This window comes from Lithobates pipiens, unplaced genomic scaffold, assembly GCF_037356315.1.
Source record: "Lithobates pipiens isolate NorthernLeopardFrog02 unplaced genomic scaffold, aLitPip1_a1.2 Scaffold_22, whole genome shotgun sequence".
NCBI classification, from domain to species: Eukaryota; Metazoa; Chordata; class Amphibia; order Anura; family Ranidae; genus Lithobates; species Lithobates pipiens.
Window position 1 is genome coordinate 283,914,288 of NW_027507784.1, and position 13,981 is coordinate 283,928,268.

At 41.4% G+C, this 13,981-nt stretch overlaps 1 protein-coding gene across 2 annotated transcripts in view; it reads right to left on the reverse strand.

The window, feature by feature from the left end:
- The window catches only part of INTS1 (integrator complex subunit 1), a 226,165-nt gene that overhangs the window by 153,488 nt on the left and 58,696 nt on the right, over nt 1-13,981 (reverse strand). For both annotated transcript variants that reach the window (XM_077449122.1, XM_077449121.1), the window contains 6 exons: nt 13,094-13,280; nt 12,296-12,441; nt 4,409-4,550; nt 4,153-4,329; nt 675-783; nt 411-531 (listed from right to left, as the gene is read on the reverse strand). In XM_077449122.1, the coding sequence (XP_077305248.1) occupies nt 411-531; nt 675-783; nt 4,153-4,329; nt 4,409-4,550; nt 12,296-12,441; nt 13,094-13,280 (882 nt within the window). The remainder of the gene's footprint in view (nt 1-410; nt 532-674; nt 784-4,152; nt 4,330-4,408; nt 4,551-12,295; nt 12,442-13,093; nt 13,281-13,981) is intronic.

A 13,981-nucleotide genomic window follows, 5' to 3' on the forward strand; every position in this document is an offset into this window, starting at 1 on the left:
AGTGATTAATGCGCAGTTTGAATATAAAATTCTGGTCACACTATAAAGTTAGAGGGTAGTGTTATTAATTAAAACCTATATAGTTCTGAAGGTTTCTATGTCACCTTTCCACCTCTAGTCTGCCCATTAACGTTTAGTCAATATCATACACCTGTACAGTCCCCAGCAGACTCTGAGCTGACACCCTTCATGATACTCTATGGTATTCCCCTTTGCGCCTCCCCTGGCAGGTGAAGAAAAGGTGAAGGAGCTGGGCCAGCAAAGAGAAAGCGGCTATGAGATGCAAGGAGGGAGAATGCTGTGCTAGGGAATAGACTCTTCTGGAGTAGTCAAATTTTCGAGCAAGTTAAAATGCACAGTGCATGTGAATACAAACAAATTATGAAAAGGAAAAACGTTGAAGAATATACCAGTGCACATATTCTTTAGGTGGCAGCTTGCTGATGGTTGGTACCACTGTATGAAGCCACCACACTGCATCCCGCTGGATGGCAGCAATCTGGTTCTGAAAGGAGCGCAGTACCTCTAAACCTATGAGACGGCAAATAGATAGTAGAAAAATAAAATAGTAGTTAAAACTATACAGGTCAAAACCTGAGAAACAATACAATATAATGACATTATATTAAGCACTAAATATAGCAAACTGTCTTTAAAAGATAAAGGGATCTTACTCTTTTTCTCTCCCTTGTCCCAAGCAACCCCTGCTTCCTTCACTTGAACTGTAATCCCCAACATCATAGACACTGCAAGCAGGTCAGTGATATGTATAACAAACCGTTCCTGAAAACAGAAAAGAGGAGAGCTATTTAAACAGTCCAAAAAGACAACTACTTTTCCTAAGTTTCCCACAAGTTCTTCCTTTCTCTAGCCAAGTTAACATGTAGGAATAAGAACTCCGGCCAGACTTGGCTTGCTCCTGCCAGACAGTGTCAAAACAGAATATCCGTTGTTTTCATAGTCTTTAAAAGAAGGCTGCAAAAATTAGAATTTTCATATCTTGGAGTACAGTACAGTATAGCAAATCATAGACCGTAGGCTGTATGCCATCACTTTCAGGTGTTTGGACACTTGCAAATCTGTGCTGGGAACACCTTCAGTGCACCTTTATATAGCCCTACCCACTCAGTTTTGTAGCACACAAGAAGAAACACAGAATAGAGGGGAGAGACCTGTGTCCCGTAATGTGCACGCCACGATATGAAATGTACTTGTAAGTCAAAATTCCCATTATCTTAACCATACAGTATAGGGTAGCAAGTTAAAGCTTGAGATATACCCAAGCATAGTGAGGTGTGGGCAACATAGCAAATAGAAACAAAAAACACCCACAAAAGCAGGGACCTTAAACACCTTGAAGGACCATTGTTGTCAAAGCTCACATCAGAGGCCAGAACATCCACCTACACCTAGTAAAACTTTGAAAAAGTATGAATGGAAGAACAGGTGGTGGCCTTGCAAACCTGCATAATAGATGCTTGATGCTGAAAGGCTGGAGAAAGATCTACAGATTTGGTGGAATGAGCCCTTACAGGGAAAGGAGGAACCCATTCCTTGAGGACGCAAGCCCTGGAAATTAGAAACCTGAGGCACCTTGTGGAAGAGAGATATAAGTAAATACAATCAGCACAAGAGAGTAAAAATGAATAATAAAATGCAGCTGAACTCTAAAAGATCTTTCACATAATCAAACAGGTAATAGTATACAGAGGAGTGCAGCACATATCAGGGCTCAATAAAACATAACAGATGTGATATAAAGTCCTTATAAATCCGAAAAACAAGAACAGATGAATTAACAGTCCCAGCAGGCAGAGATTCCACGTGAGAAAATTTTCAATGCAAGAGTGACTTTCCCTCCACCTCCACAGCAATCGCTTCGCTCACTTCTAAGTGTTGACCATCTGTTAGTTCAGTGGTCCACACGTAGAGGTGAGCAAAGCCCACAATTTGATTTAGGTCTGGACTTTGACTGGGCCAGTCTAACACATGCTCCATCCATCTTCCCTTTAACTCTGATCAGCTTCCCTGTCCCTGCTAAAGAAAAGCATCCTCACAACATGATGCTGCCTCTACCATGTTTCACGGTGGGGATGATGTGTTCAGGGTGATGCGCAGTGTTAGTTTTCCGCCACACATCGCATTTTGCTCTTAGGCCAAAATTTTAAATTTAGGTTTCATTTGACCGGAGCACCTTGTCCCACATGTTTGCTGTGTCCCCCACATGGCTTCTCGCAAACTGCAAACAGGACTTCTTATGGCTTTCTTTCAACAATGACTTTCTTCTTCCCACTCTTCCATAAAAGCCAGATTTGTGGAGTGCAAGACCAATAGTTGTCTTCTCAGTTTAGGTGGATAGACACATCTTGATAGGTTTTCAGTTGTCTGTCTCATGTGTTCCTTGACCTTCATGATGCAGTTTGTTCACTAAGGTACTCTAACAAATCTGGGAAATGCATTAAGTTCATGGATGCCTATTGAAAACTAAGGATGAGCTCAGACGTGTTCGCAAACCACACGTGCAGAGCCCGTCAGGAAGTCGGCACTGCAAAGAGCTAATCACAAGCAGTGAGACAATGTGCAGCTGCAGAGATCAGGAAATGTCTCACTGCCTGTGATTAGCACAGTGCAATGCCGACTTCCTGGCGGGCTCTGCACGTGTGGTTTACGAACAAGCCTGAGCTCATCCTTATTGAAAACCATTTCAACTATGGCCTCTGTTAGTGGATGTTATCCATAAAACTTTGCAGGGCAGAACCCCTCAGACTCCTTAGCCTACATTCACACTAGTCCTGCTAAATAATTCTGTATTTTTGGTGCATTTTTGTAGCATGTTTTTACATACTTTTTTGCATGCATTTTCAAGCTTCCTGCTTTTTTGTAGGAGTAGGAGAATGGTTGTTAAAGGATAAGCTCACCATTTAAGAAAAAAATATAACTGTACATAATTTTGCAGAATAAAGAGTGTGCGTTTTTTTCTTTTTTACTGCAGGAGCCTGGAAAACATTGCTCCTGTGATCAGTGGATCAGTGGTACAATGCCAGGTTTCTGTAGACAAGCCCTACAGCTTTCAGCCTGTACCTACATATGGGCTGCCAGTTACAAAGCTGCAGGCTTCTAAATGAACTAGGGCTCTCATCGGTGCCCATCAGTTCCTTCAGAATAACAAGCCTTCAGCTGCGGTGGCTGATGGTAGTTGTAGTATATTCACTCACAAGAAACTGTGTGGGCAGAGTTCCACATGGCTGCACTGTTTAGGAATAGTGACGGTGGGTGCAGGGACAGGATCCCCGGCCTGCTTTCACACTGAGGTGGGGATCGAGAAGGGGGGGTTACAGGGACTGGCACATGCTACATATAACATGTTCCAAAAGGTGACCTTATCCTTTAAACCCAAAACTCTGCCATACCAAAAAGCTCCTAATGAATTCTATGAGTTCAAAAATGCAGTGTGCTGCACAAAAAGATGCACCTGCACATTGTCAAAAATATCACTGCACCATGTTGCAATGTCCTGGATTGGCCAAAAGTCATAGAGAATAATGTTACGGTATTTCCAATGTTCTAGACTGCAGCATGGTGGCAGGTGTAGGAAAAAACACACTAGAGTAAATGAAGCCTTAGACACATTATATAGATAATTCCTATTCTTTGAGTATAAGAAAATAACACTAAATATTACAAAGTGTGTAATCCTAGCTGTGACCTGTTCTTTTCAAGAATGACAGCAGAAAACCCGATTGGGACTTTCAGGCCAAATAGTAATGGTAGTCACTAAGCATTCTCATTCACTAGCTAGTTTCTGCAACTATAAGGCCATCCAATTGGAACAATTTGTTGCGTTTTAGATTTTTTTAAGTATGCACAGCTCTAGTCAGAGTCCCAATGTGTCACAAAGGACATAGCTGAGCAATTCTAGGTCCTTGGGCAGCTACACATTTGCACATAAAACACAGAAACTGCTGATCTGACATAGCACTTCTGGTCATTTGGCTTCTGAACAAGGGGGTTTTCTTTTTCTGAATTAAAGAGCAAAAGCCCTTTCAAGACTTCATGAATCTTTTATGTTAAAAAATGATCAAACAGCAAATAAGGACTGTTAAACATTAGTCTTATTTAATAACATAAGAAGTTACAGGGTAAACACAATACCTTAAACTCCATGTCTGTGTATTGTGCCTCCTTCCTCTCCTGCATTAAACCCAGACAAAAGGCCTGGAAGTTTATTTCATGTTTGGTCTGTTTGATGATCTCCCGTAGTAATGCTCGCGATGCTCGCAGATAATCCTCTTTATTGATAAGCAAGTCTTGGAACACCATAGCAAGGAACTAAAGAAAGCAAAAGACATTTCATGCTGCGAGTTGTTTACTCCCAAATTCTGTTAAATTTGACTAATAAGGAAGTTACCTTTGGTGCCAGCTCAGAGCTGTGCTGTAATACAGTATACAGAATCTGCATGTTGTTGGGATTCCTAGCATTGGAAAGCTCATTAAAAATCACAAACTTGACCACTGTGCCAAGGTTATCTTTGTGTGCATTCAAAAGCTCCCTACAATAAGGAAAGGGGAAAAAAGGTACCAGTAACAGTTAAAACATTAAAGAAAAAGTAAAGAAAAAGTGTTTTTTCAAGGTATACCCAAATGTATGTTATAGAAAAGAGTCGGTTGTTAGGTGCTTGCAGGGACCCCCCATAGCTGGAATTTTGGCCCATTCAGCAGTAATTGTCTGAAATTCAAACCATCTATAGGGACACGACACTGCTCTCAGAAGAGCATTGAAAAGAGAAGTAGCTTATTGCCTGAACAAACCCAGATTTTATTCACTGCCAGCAGATATATCTTGATTCAGTTAATAAAAGTAAAAAAAAATATATACCGTGCATCCGGAGAGTATTCACATCGCTTCACTTTTTCCACATTTTGTTAAGTCAGCCTTATTCCAAAATGGATTAAATTCATTATTTTCATCAAAATTCTACAAACAATGCCCCACAATGACAACGTGAAGGAGGTTTGTTTGAAATCTTCACAAATTTATTAAAAGTAAAAAAAGAACCCCTCCGATAAGGATTATACCTTTTATTCAGCCCCACGCAGTAAATATTGTAGAATAGACTATTTCTTTCTCTCCCAATCAGACTTACCCCTCCTCCAACAGACAACTATAGGAACCAATGTTCCTTTCTGACCATCACGATAGCCCTTTCCTACCCAGAGACTTGCGCTAGATCCAAAACGTGGAGAATGAACCCCTCCCTACTCAACAACAATAGACTATTGATGTCCCGCATACACTTTTACTTTAGGGAAACCACCACTCCAGATATCTCTCCTGTATGCCTTTGGGAAACACATAAATGTGTGATCTGCAGCAAACTTATCGCATGAGCTGTGAAAGCCAAAAAGATACACCAAGAAACCATTACCTCTTTGATCTTAAAAATCAAAAACTTAGAAACAGCTCACAAATGCACAAACAGTCCACCCTAAAAGAATTACTACACTCAGGCTCACTCCTCCTGGAGGAGCTAGGACGCCTTTTAGCCCGTACGATCCAAGCCCCCAAAACCTCATACACTATTCACCACTTGCAAAATACTCATGAAACACTCTTGTCCAAGAACGAGGACATTGCAAAGGAATTGGAGAGTTTTTACTCCAAATTATATAACCTACATTCTAATCACCTAATCATCCAATTCTAATCACGAGCGTCTGTTAACCACACGCGTTGAACGCATTAGAGAATTTCTCTCACAATAAACCTGAAACAGATATCACCCAACAAGCCAAGGATATGGAGACTCCCCCTTACTATAGGTGAACTTGAACTGGCAATCAAACAAATGAAAAGTGGCAAGGGCCCAGGACCGGGCGGCTTTACTCATTCTCATTCTTAGCCACCCTAGCCCCCAAACTTCTCTCCACCTTTAATGCATTCTCTGATCCCCAGGTGTTACCAGATGGAATGTTGGTGGCACACATAGCCATAATTCCAAAGGAAGGTAAAGATCCTGCTCAAGTTTCAAGCTATAGACCCATATCTCTATTGAACGTGGGTAGGGAGGCCAGGGACAACACTATCCGCACCCTAAATCTCCACCACTGGCTCACATCATCTATATCACAAGGATTTTTCCTCTCCCTTGATGCTGAGAAGGCATTTGACAGAGTGGCCTTGGATTAAATGCGGGAGAGTGCTCGTAGCAGTGGGCCTTGCACCTCGTATGCTCCCGCATGTTTTGGCCCTATATTCAAACCCTTCCACTAAGGTAAGAGTTAACGGCCACCTGTCAAATGCCTTCTCCATCAGTAATGGTACACGCCAGGGGTGTCCCCTATCCCCTCTAATTTACATTCTGACACTGGTGCCCCTCCTCAACAGAATAAAAAACAATCCTGACATCAGGGGTCTGACTGTCGGTGATAGGGAATTCAAGGTTGCAGCTTTTGCAGACGACATTCTACTATCCGTGCAATCGCTCACGCCTCCCTGCCCAATTTGCTGAAAGATCTTGAGCACTTTGGCAGTCTTTCCAACCTCAAGATTAACCATTCAAAATCATATGCCCTGAATATAACTCTTCCTATTCAGGAAGTGCTTCACTGTCAAGAGGCCTTTCCATTTCGGTGGGAGGAGGCAATCACATATTTTGGAATTAGAATTACCACCCGACTGTCAGACCCCTGTCTAATTTTCACATAGCCCTTACCACAGTTTAAAACCACCTCAAGGAGTGGATGGGCCTGAACGACTTGTGGTTCGGCCATCCTGCATTGATTAAAATTATCATTCTGTCAAGATTACTTTATCTAATGCAAACCATCCCTATCCACCTCCCCACAGCCTTTGTCCCAGCCTACCGGAAAGCTTGCTCTGCCTTTATCTGGAGAAACTCTCCACCTCGTATAAAATATTCTTATATAATAATGTTTGGGGGTTGTAAGTAATTTTCTAGCAAAAAAAAAAAAGATTTTTAACTTGTAAACAGCATATCTCAGAAAGAGGCTCAGTCCTTAACGTGGAAGTAAACCCATGGATTTAAACAGTTAAAAAAAAAAGGCATGCCGGGAATGCTAACTGCACATTGGCTGTGCTGTCAGCCAAACTATCAAACCATCCAATGGCTGGTGTCATAACGAATCATACGTGCAGCAACATAGCAGTTGAAGATTAAACAGAGGCAAAGATGGCAGCTTCCTTGGCTGAAAGCGATAGGGGAGTTTACTTCCACTTTAAGTGTTTTTTGCACTTTTTTTGTTTATAGCGCAAAAAATGTGGGAAAAAAAATGCCAATTTTGTTTGGGTGCAAAGTCGCACGACCGTACAATTGTCCGTTAAATCGACGCAGTGCCGAATCGCAAAAAGTGCTCTGGTCAGGAAGGGGGTAGAATCTTTCGGGGCTGAATCGGTTAATTGGTTTAGTCTGGGCTCTGGCTGGGCCACTCAAGGAAATTTACAGAGTTGTCACATAGTCACTCCCTTGTTATCTTGGCTGTCTGCTTAGGGTCGTTGGCAGATGAACCTTCGTCCCACTCTGAGATCCAGAGCGCTCTGGAGCAGGTTTTCATCAAGGATGTCTCTGTGCTGCATTCATCTTTCCCTCGATCCAGACTAGTCTCCCAGTTTCTGATGCTGAAAAACATCCTCACAGCACGATGCTGCCACCACCATGCTTCAGTGGAGGGATGGTATTGGCTAGGGGACGAGCGGTACCTGGCTTCCTCCAGACATAAGGCTTGCCACTCAGGCTAAAGCATTAAATCTTTGTTTTATTAGAGTAGAAAATTTAGTTTCTCATGGTCTGAGAGTCCATCAGGTGGCAAACCCCAGGTGGGCTGTCATGTGCCTTTTACTGAGGAATGACTTCCCGTCTGGCCACTCAGGTTGTTGGTCACCTCTCTAAGGCCCTTCTCCCCTGATCACTTAGTTTGGCTGGGGGGGCCTGCTCTAGGAAGAGTCCTGGTGGTTCCAAACTTCATCCATTTATGGAGGCCACTGCGCTCATTGGGACCTTCAATGCTGCAGACATTTTTCTGTACTCTTCTCCAGATCTGTGCCCCAATACAATCCAGTCTCTGAGGTCTACAGTCAATTCCTTTGACATCATGGCTTGGTTCGTGCTCTGACATGCACTGTTAACTGTGGGACCTTATATAGTCAGGTGTGTGCCTTTCCAAATCATGTCCAATCAACTGAATTTACCACAAGTGGACTCCTATCAAGCTGTAGAAACATCTCAAAGATGTTCAGTGGAAACAGGATGGCCCTCAGCTCAATTTTGAGTGTCATGGCAAAAGCTATGAATATTTATGTACAGGGTGGATAAAATTGATTTTAATAAAATGCTTTTGGAGTGAAAATCTATCCAAGGACAGTTTTCTATTTAACCCATTTCGGACCGCCCACCATTGTTACTTTGAAGAGGAATACTGTTGTTATGGCAGCAGCTAGCTACCATAACCCCGGTATCCTCTTCTTCCACTTCAAGATAAAAGTGGACATTGCAGCAGATTCACAGCGAGATCACTTTTATCAGCAGTGGGAGAGGGGGCCCCTCCCCTCCCACCACTCTCCGGTGCCCTCCACCGCTTACCGGAGCTGCCGGCAGCAGCAGAGGGGATTGCGTCCTCTTCCTGGCTTGGCATGGAAAACGAATGAGGGGAAGATGGCCCCCACCAGTCTCCACATCATTGCAGGCTGGAAACTTCACTTCCGTCCATAGCTCTTAAAGGGACATTTTTTTTATTTTGATTTTTTATTGCATTTTAGTGTAAATGTGAGATCTGAGGTCTTTTTGACCCCAGGTCTCATATTTAAGAGGTACTGTCATGCCTTTTTTCTATTACAAGGGATGTTTACATTCCTTGTAATAGGAATAAAAGTGACAATTTTTTTTTAAAGAACAGTGTAAAAATTGCCGAGCTTGCGTGCAGAAGTGAACGCATAAGTGTTCAAATCACACCTGTGAGGTATCGCCATGATCGTTAGAGCGAGAGCAATAATACTAGCCCTGAACCTCCTCTATAATTCAAAGCATGCAACCTGCAGAATTTTTAAAACGCCGCCCATGGAGATTTTTAAGGGTAAAGGTTTGTCGTCATTCCACAAGCGGGTGCAACTTTGAAGTGTGACATGTTGGGTATCAATTTACTTGGCGTATCATCTTTCACAATATAAAAAAAATTGGGCTAATTTTACTGTTGTCATTTTTTTAATTAAAAAAGGTGAATTTTTTCCCAAAAAGGTGAGCTTGTAAGACTCTAGGATGTTAGAAATTTATATATATATATATATATATATATATATATATATATATATATATATATATATATATATATATATATATATATAAATGTTTGGGGGCTCTAAGTAATTTACTAGCAAAAAGAAATCGGTTTTTAACTTGTAAACACCAAATCTCAGAAAGAGGCTAGGTCCTAAGTGGTTTTGACACATTACTCATTTTGTTTATTCAGCATGAAATGGAGCTTATTTATGTAGCATGAGGCTGTATATTCAGCAATATTTACATTTTTGATAAAATCATTGCTCATTTAATGAATCCAAACTCCGCAAGCGGAGATAACATGAACTGCATTGATTCATTCACACGATTTTACAGTAACCATGAGATAAAACCAAGTTCAGGAATTTTCCTTTATCCCATTGTTTTGCAAATCTTTGTACACTACAAACTGTATGATTGTTTGAAGAGAAATGCATCTGTACCACGCTCTAAGTGAGAGGAGAAAGGGCAAGCAAATATGTGTGATTAACCTACTAACCTAAAATCGGTCCCGATAACATTTTACTAACCTGACAGCTTATTATTATATATAGGAAATCTTCATTTTGTTTGCAAATATTAAAGATTCTAACTACCAGCAAGAATGAGTCCTTACATTTAAAGCACACTTGCCATATCAGATCATGGCAGCGCCTGTTAGCGGGCCTTCACTCACCTGCTGTCCCTCACTTTGTTGTGTCACTGCCGCATCACCAACCATCTCGTTAAAGTGAATGGGACTGTCGGTGAGTCAACAGCGGGTCAGCGGAGGAGCCGCTGCGGGACAGAGATATCAGTTGCTTTTTTAAAATTATGATTTAAATCAAGCCTTTACACTAGTGACTTAAATCAACTTGATTTAAATCAAATCCACCCTGCTTATGTATGTGTGATTTTTTTTTTTTTTTTGTATAATCAGTATTTATTGCAATATAACAGAAATAGAAACATGAAATAAAAGACAAGCTCAACATCACATTTAAGTGCAATACCCATCAGCCTCAGAGAAGCCTCTCTAGGGTCAGTTTAACAGCATGTAAGTTGAACAAATAGACATACATAAAGAGAGAGGTCACTAAGTCGTAGAGAATGGAAGAATGTCGTAGGCATACATATAGAGGGTAGGCTGGTGAAACCGTATAGTTACAAGGGTGAAAACAGCCTAGTAGGCGTTGGGACTACTCTGGTATAAAAATAAAAATTCTCTTAAGTGCGGACGCCATCTCGTCACTAGGGTAGAGGGGGGGGGGTCCCAACAGCCGCCAGCTAGCCGCCCTCCACCGCTAGCGTATCCCGGGAATCCGGCATCACCACAGAGGGTCGGCCAGAACGTCTCCACGTGCCAACCTCGGAAATTCTCGCCCGGAAGCCCCGGGATTAAAGAAGGGATCACAGCCCACCATCTACCAGCTCCGGTATATCAGGTTCCACGACATTCAGGCCAGGGAGAGGTTGGGACGTAAGAAAAGAGGAAGAGGAGGAGAGAAAGGAAGGACAGCATAGGGTAGACAGAAAGAACAACTGCGTACGCAGCGGGGTGGGGGGGTATATTAGGAGAGGTATGAAGAAGGGAAGGGAGGTAGGAAGAAAAGGACAGGTAGAGTAGGTAAAATTACCTGAGTAGAAGTTCCAAATGTCTGCTTTGTCCGCAGCGGGCACACCATTCCTGAGCGTTAAGTTTCATAGGCAGTATTCCCCTACTAAGAGCCCCCAATCTGATTGTTTTTATTTTTAATAAATTTGCAAAGATTTCAACAAACTTCTTTCACATTGTCATTATGGGGGATTGTTTGTAGAATTTTGAGAAAAATAATGAATTTAATCAATTTTGGAATAAGGCTGTAACATAACAAAATGTGGAAAAAAGCACTGTGAATACTTTCAGGATGCACTGTAATACTAATAGTACTAAAAATGTGCAGAAACTATAGTATCAATAGTGGAGTGGGTATGTTAGATGAACAAGATTAAATCAATGGAAGACATGATTTTGAGGAAGGAGAATAGATCTGGACCATATCCCGTTGCATGATTTAAATGAGTCTACTTCAGGTCCCCTGCAGAGTTTTCTAACTTATAATTTTCTTGATGCAGCTTCTTGGCAGGATTGAAGAGCATTCTCATGGAATCTGCGAGTAATCTGAGAGAGGCACTACTGCTTTTTACTACTGCTTACCCTTGTTACATTTCTCTTTACCCCTTTAGTCGTATTATATTTCTACATTCTTTCACTTTTTCGCTTTATTTTCTTATTCCCTGTGCTCCTTTCCTCGCCTATATTTGGAGGTACTATAATACAAGGATAGATACAATTATGGAAACGTCATCCGAGATACCATACGATGTAAGCGCTTAAGAATATAAGAGCTTCCTGAACACAGATTTATTCACAGACAAGGTTGTAATGGTGAAAGAGAAATACAGTATACCGTATGTGACAGGTACTGAGAAAACACGCGACTCAATCGCAGTTTGACATTATGGATATTTCTATGCAATGCCTGCTTTTATCCTCATCATGTCATTACACTTTTGTAACAAGTAACTCGTGTATCCCACCAATTATCCTTTTGTACTGAAAAAACAAAAAACGGATTATACCGTACATACAAAAGTGAAATTTTGGTCCATGCAAGGTAATTTTGCAGTGACATAAAGGCCATATCTTGGGAATAGGTCTATACTTAAAGGGTTATTGCATTTTTTACTTAATTTGTTTTTTTTTACTCCGCCAATATTCCTTTTCTTCTAATTGATTTTGGCAGTGTGGCTCATTTCCATTATGATCCTGTCTTTGTCACTGCATTCAGTGTTTCCAGGGTCCCATCTACACACCGAGTAGTGTTAATTTCTTTCAGTGTATAACCATGCTTTAAGTTCACATTCTTTTGCTATTGGAAGACGACCCCAACAAGCTCAATAATATGAGCAATGGTTTACAATCCATAAAGTATAGGTATTGCAGTTAATGCCAAGTGTAATACTGCACTCTGGGCCCAGCTTACCTCACAGCTAGCATATAATGGTTAAGGAGAACTTTGGGCTTGAGTCGAATTTTAATTAAATTAGAAATGACTTCCATGTCTTCAGACCCGTGCGTGTTGCAGTTCATACAGACTGACATAAGCAGATCCTGAGCTGGACGAGTTAGCTAAGGAGAAAAAGGGAAGGAAAAAAAAAAATAGAAACTTGAGCAAAGCTTACAAATGAACAGTAAAGCCCCGGACACACGATCGGATTTTCCGACGGGAAATGTTGGATGTGAGCTTGTTGGCGGTAAATCTAACCGTGTGTATGCTCCACTGGACAATTGTTGTCGGACCACCAACAAATGTTGGCTAACGCGTTCTCAAATTTTCCGCCAGCAAATGTGTGTTGTCAGACTTTCCTATCTTGTGTACACAAGTGTGGACAAAAATCCAAAGTACAAACACACATGCTCGGAATGATGGACGAGCCAGAAGTGCTCAGTCTTGTAAAACTAGCATTCATAATGGAAATATCACGTACGTCTTGTACGTCACTACATTCGTAATTGTTGGCCAACATTTGTGTGACCATGTGTATGCAAGACAAGTTGGAGCCAACACCCTTCAAACTAAATTCCACGGTTTTGTTGTCAGAAATTACAATCATGTGTACGAGGCTAAAGACACTTCAACATAAGACTACACAGATGCAAAGATAAACAAGTCAGTTTTTGTCATATACCAGGCATGTCACAAAAGCACAGAAAGCTGTATTTGAAAGCAGCGGTATGGAACACATAGTGGGATTATAGTCTGCATACAACGCGATCCTACCTTTGGGTTCTGCAGCCACATCTCCAACCTCTGCACTGCCATAAGTCGCACCTCCTTGTAACCACAAGTGGCAGTCAGCAAGCGCAGTAGATTCCTGGAAACATTATCCATGGGCTGTCTTCGATTAAGTTGATCCCTCAGCATATCTAGGACATATTCTTCCACTCCATCAGCCAATTCTTCATACCTAGCACAGGCAAGCATAGGCTATTATATATACACTGCATATTCCAGTCATATCTTTCAGCTTTGTAATTACTCATAGCATTTGTCATCTCTAACTAGCAACATCTATTGAACAGCATCTGTAAAACTATAGGAGTTACCTGGCTCTTTACTGAATAGTAGAAGTACTTAAGGAATTTGATCAATCAGGAGGTAGCTCCCACCCTGCTCTAAAATAATTATTCCTTATTTCATGACACAAGTACAGTGCCTTGAAAAAGTATTCATACCCCTTGACATTTTCCAAATTTTGTCATGTTGCAGCCAAAGACATAAATTAATTTTATTGGGATTCTGTGTGATAGACCAACACAAAGTGGCACATAATTGTGATGTGAAAGGAAAATGATAAATGGTTTTCAGATTTTTTTTACAAATAAATATTTGAAAAGTGTGGTGTGCATTTGTATTTAGCTCCCCTGAGTCAATACTTTGTGGAACCACCATTCACTGCAATTACAGCTGCAAGTCTTTTTGGGTAAGTCTCTACCAGCTTTGCACATCTAAATGAAGTGCACTACTCCCTTGGGAGCTGCTAGTAGTTCATACAGTACGGCTGGTTTAACCCCCGTTTCTTCCACCCCCGCTGTAGTAAAGCACAGTCACATGTAGAACAGTTCAAAACATTAAGGGCCGGTTCACACAGGGGGCGACACGAGGCGA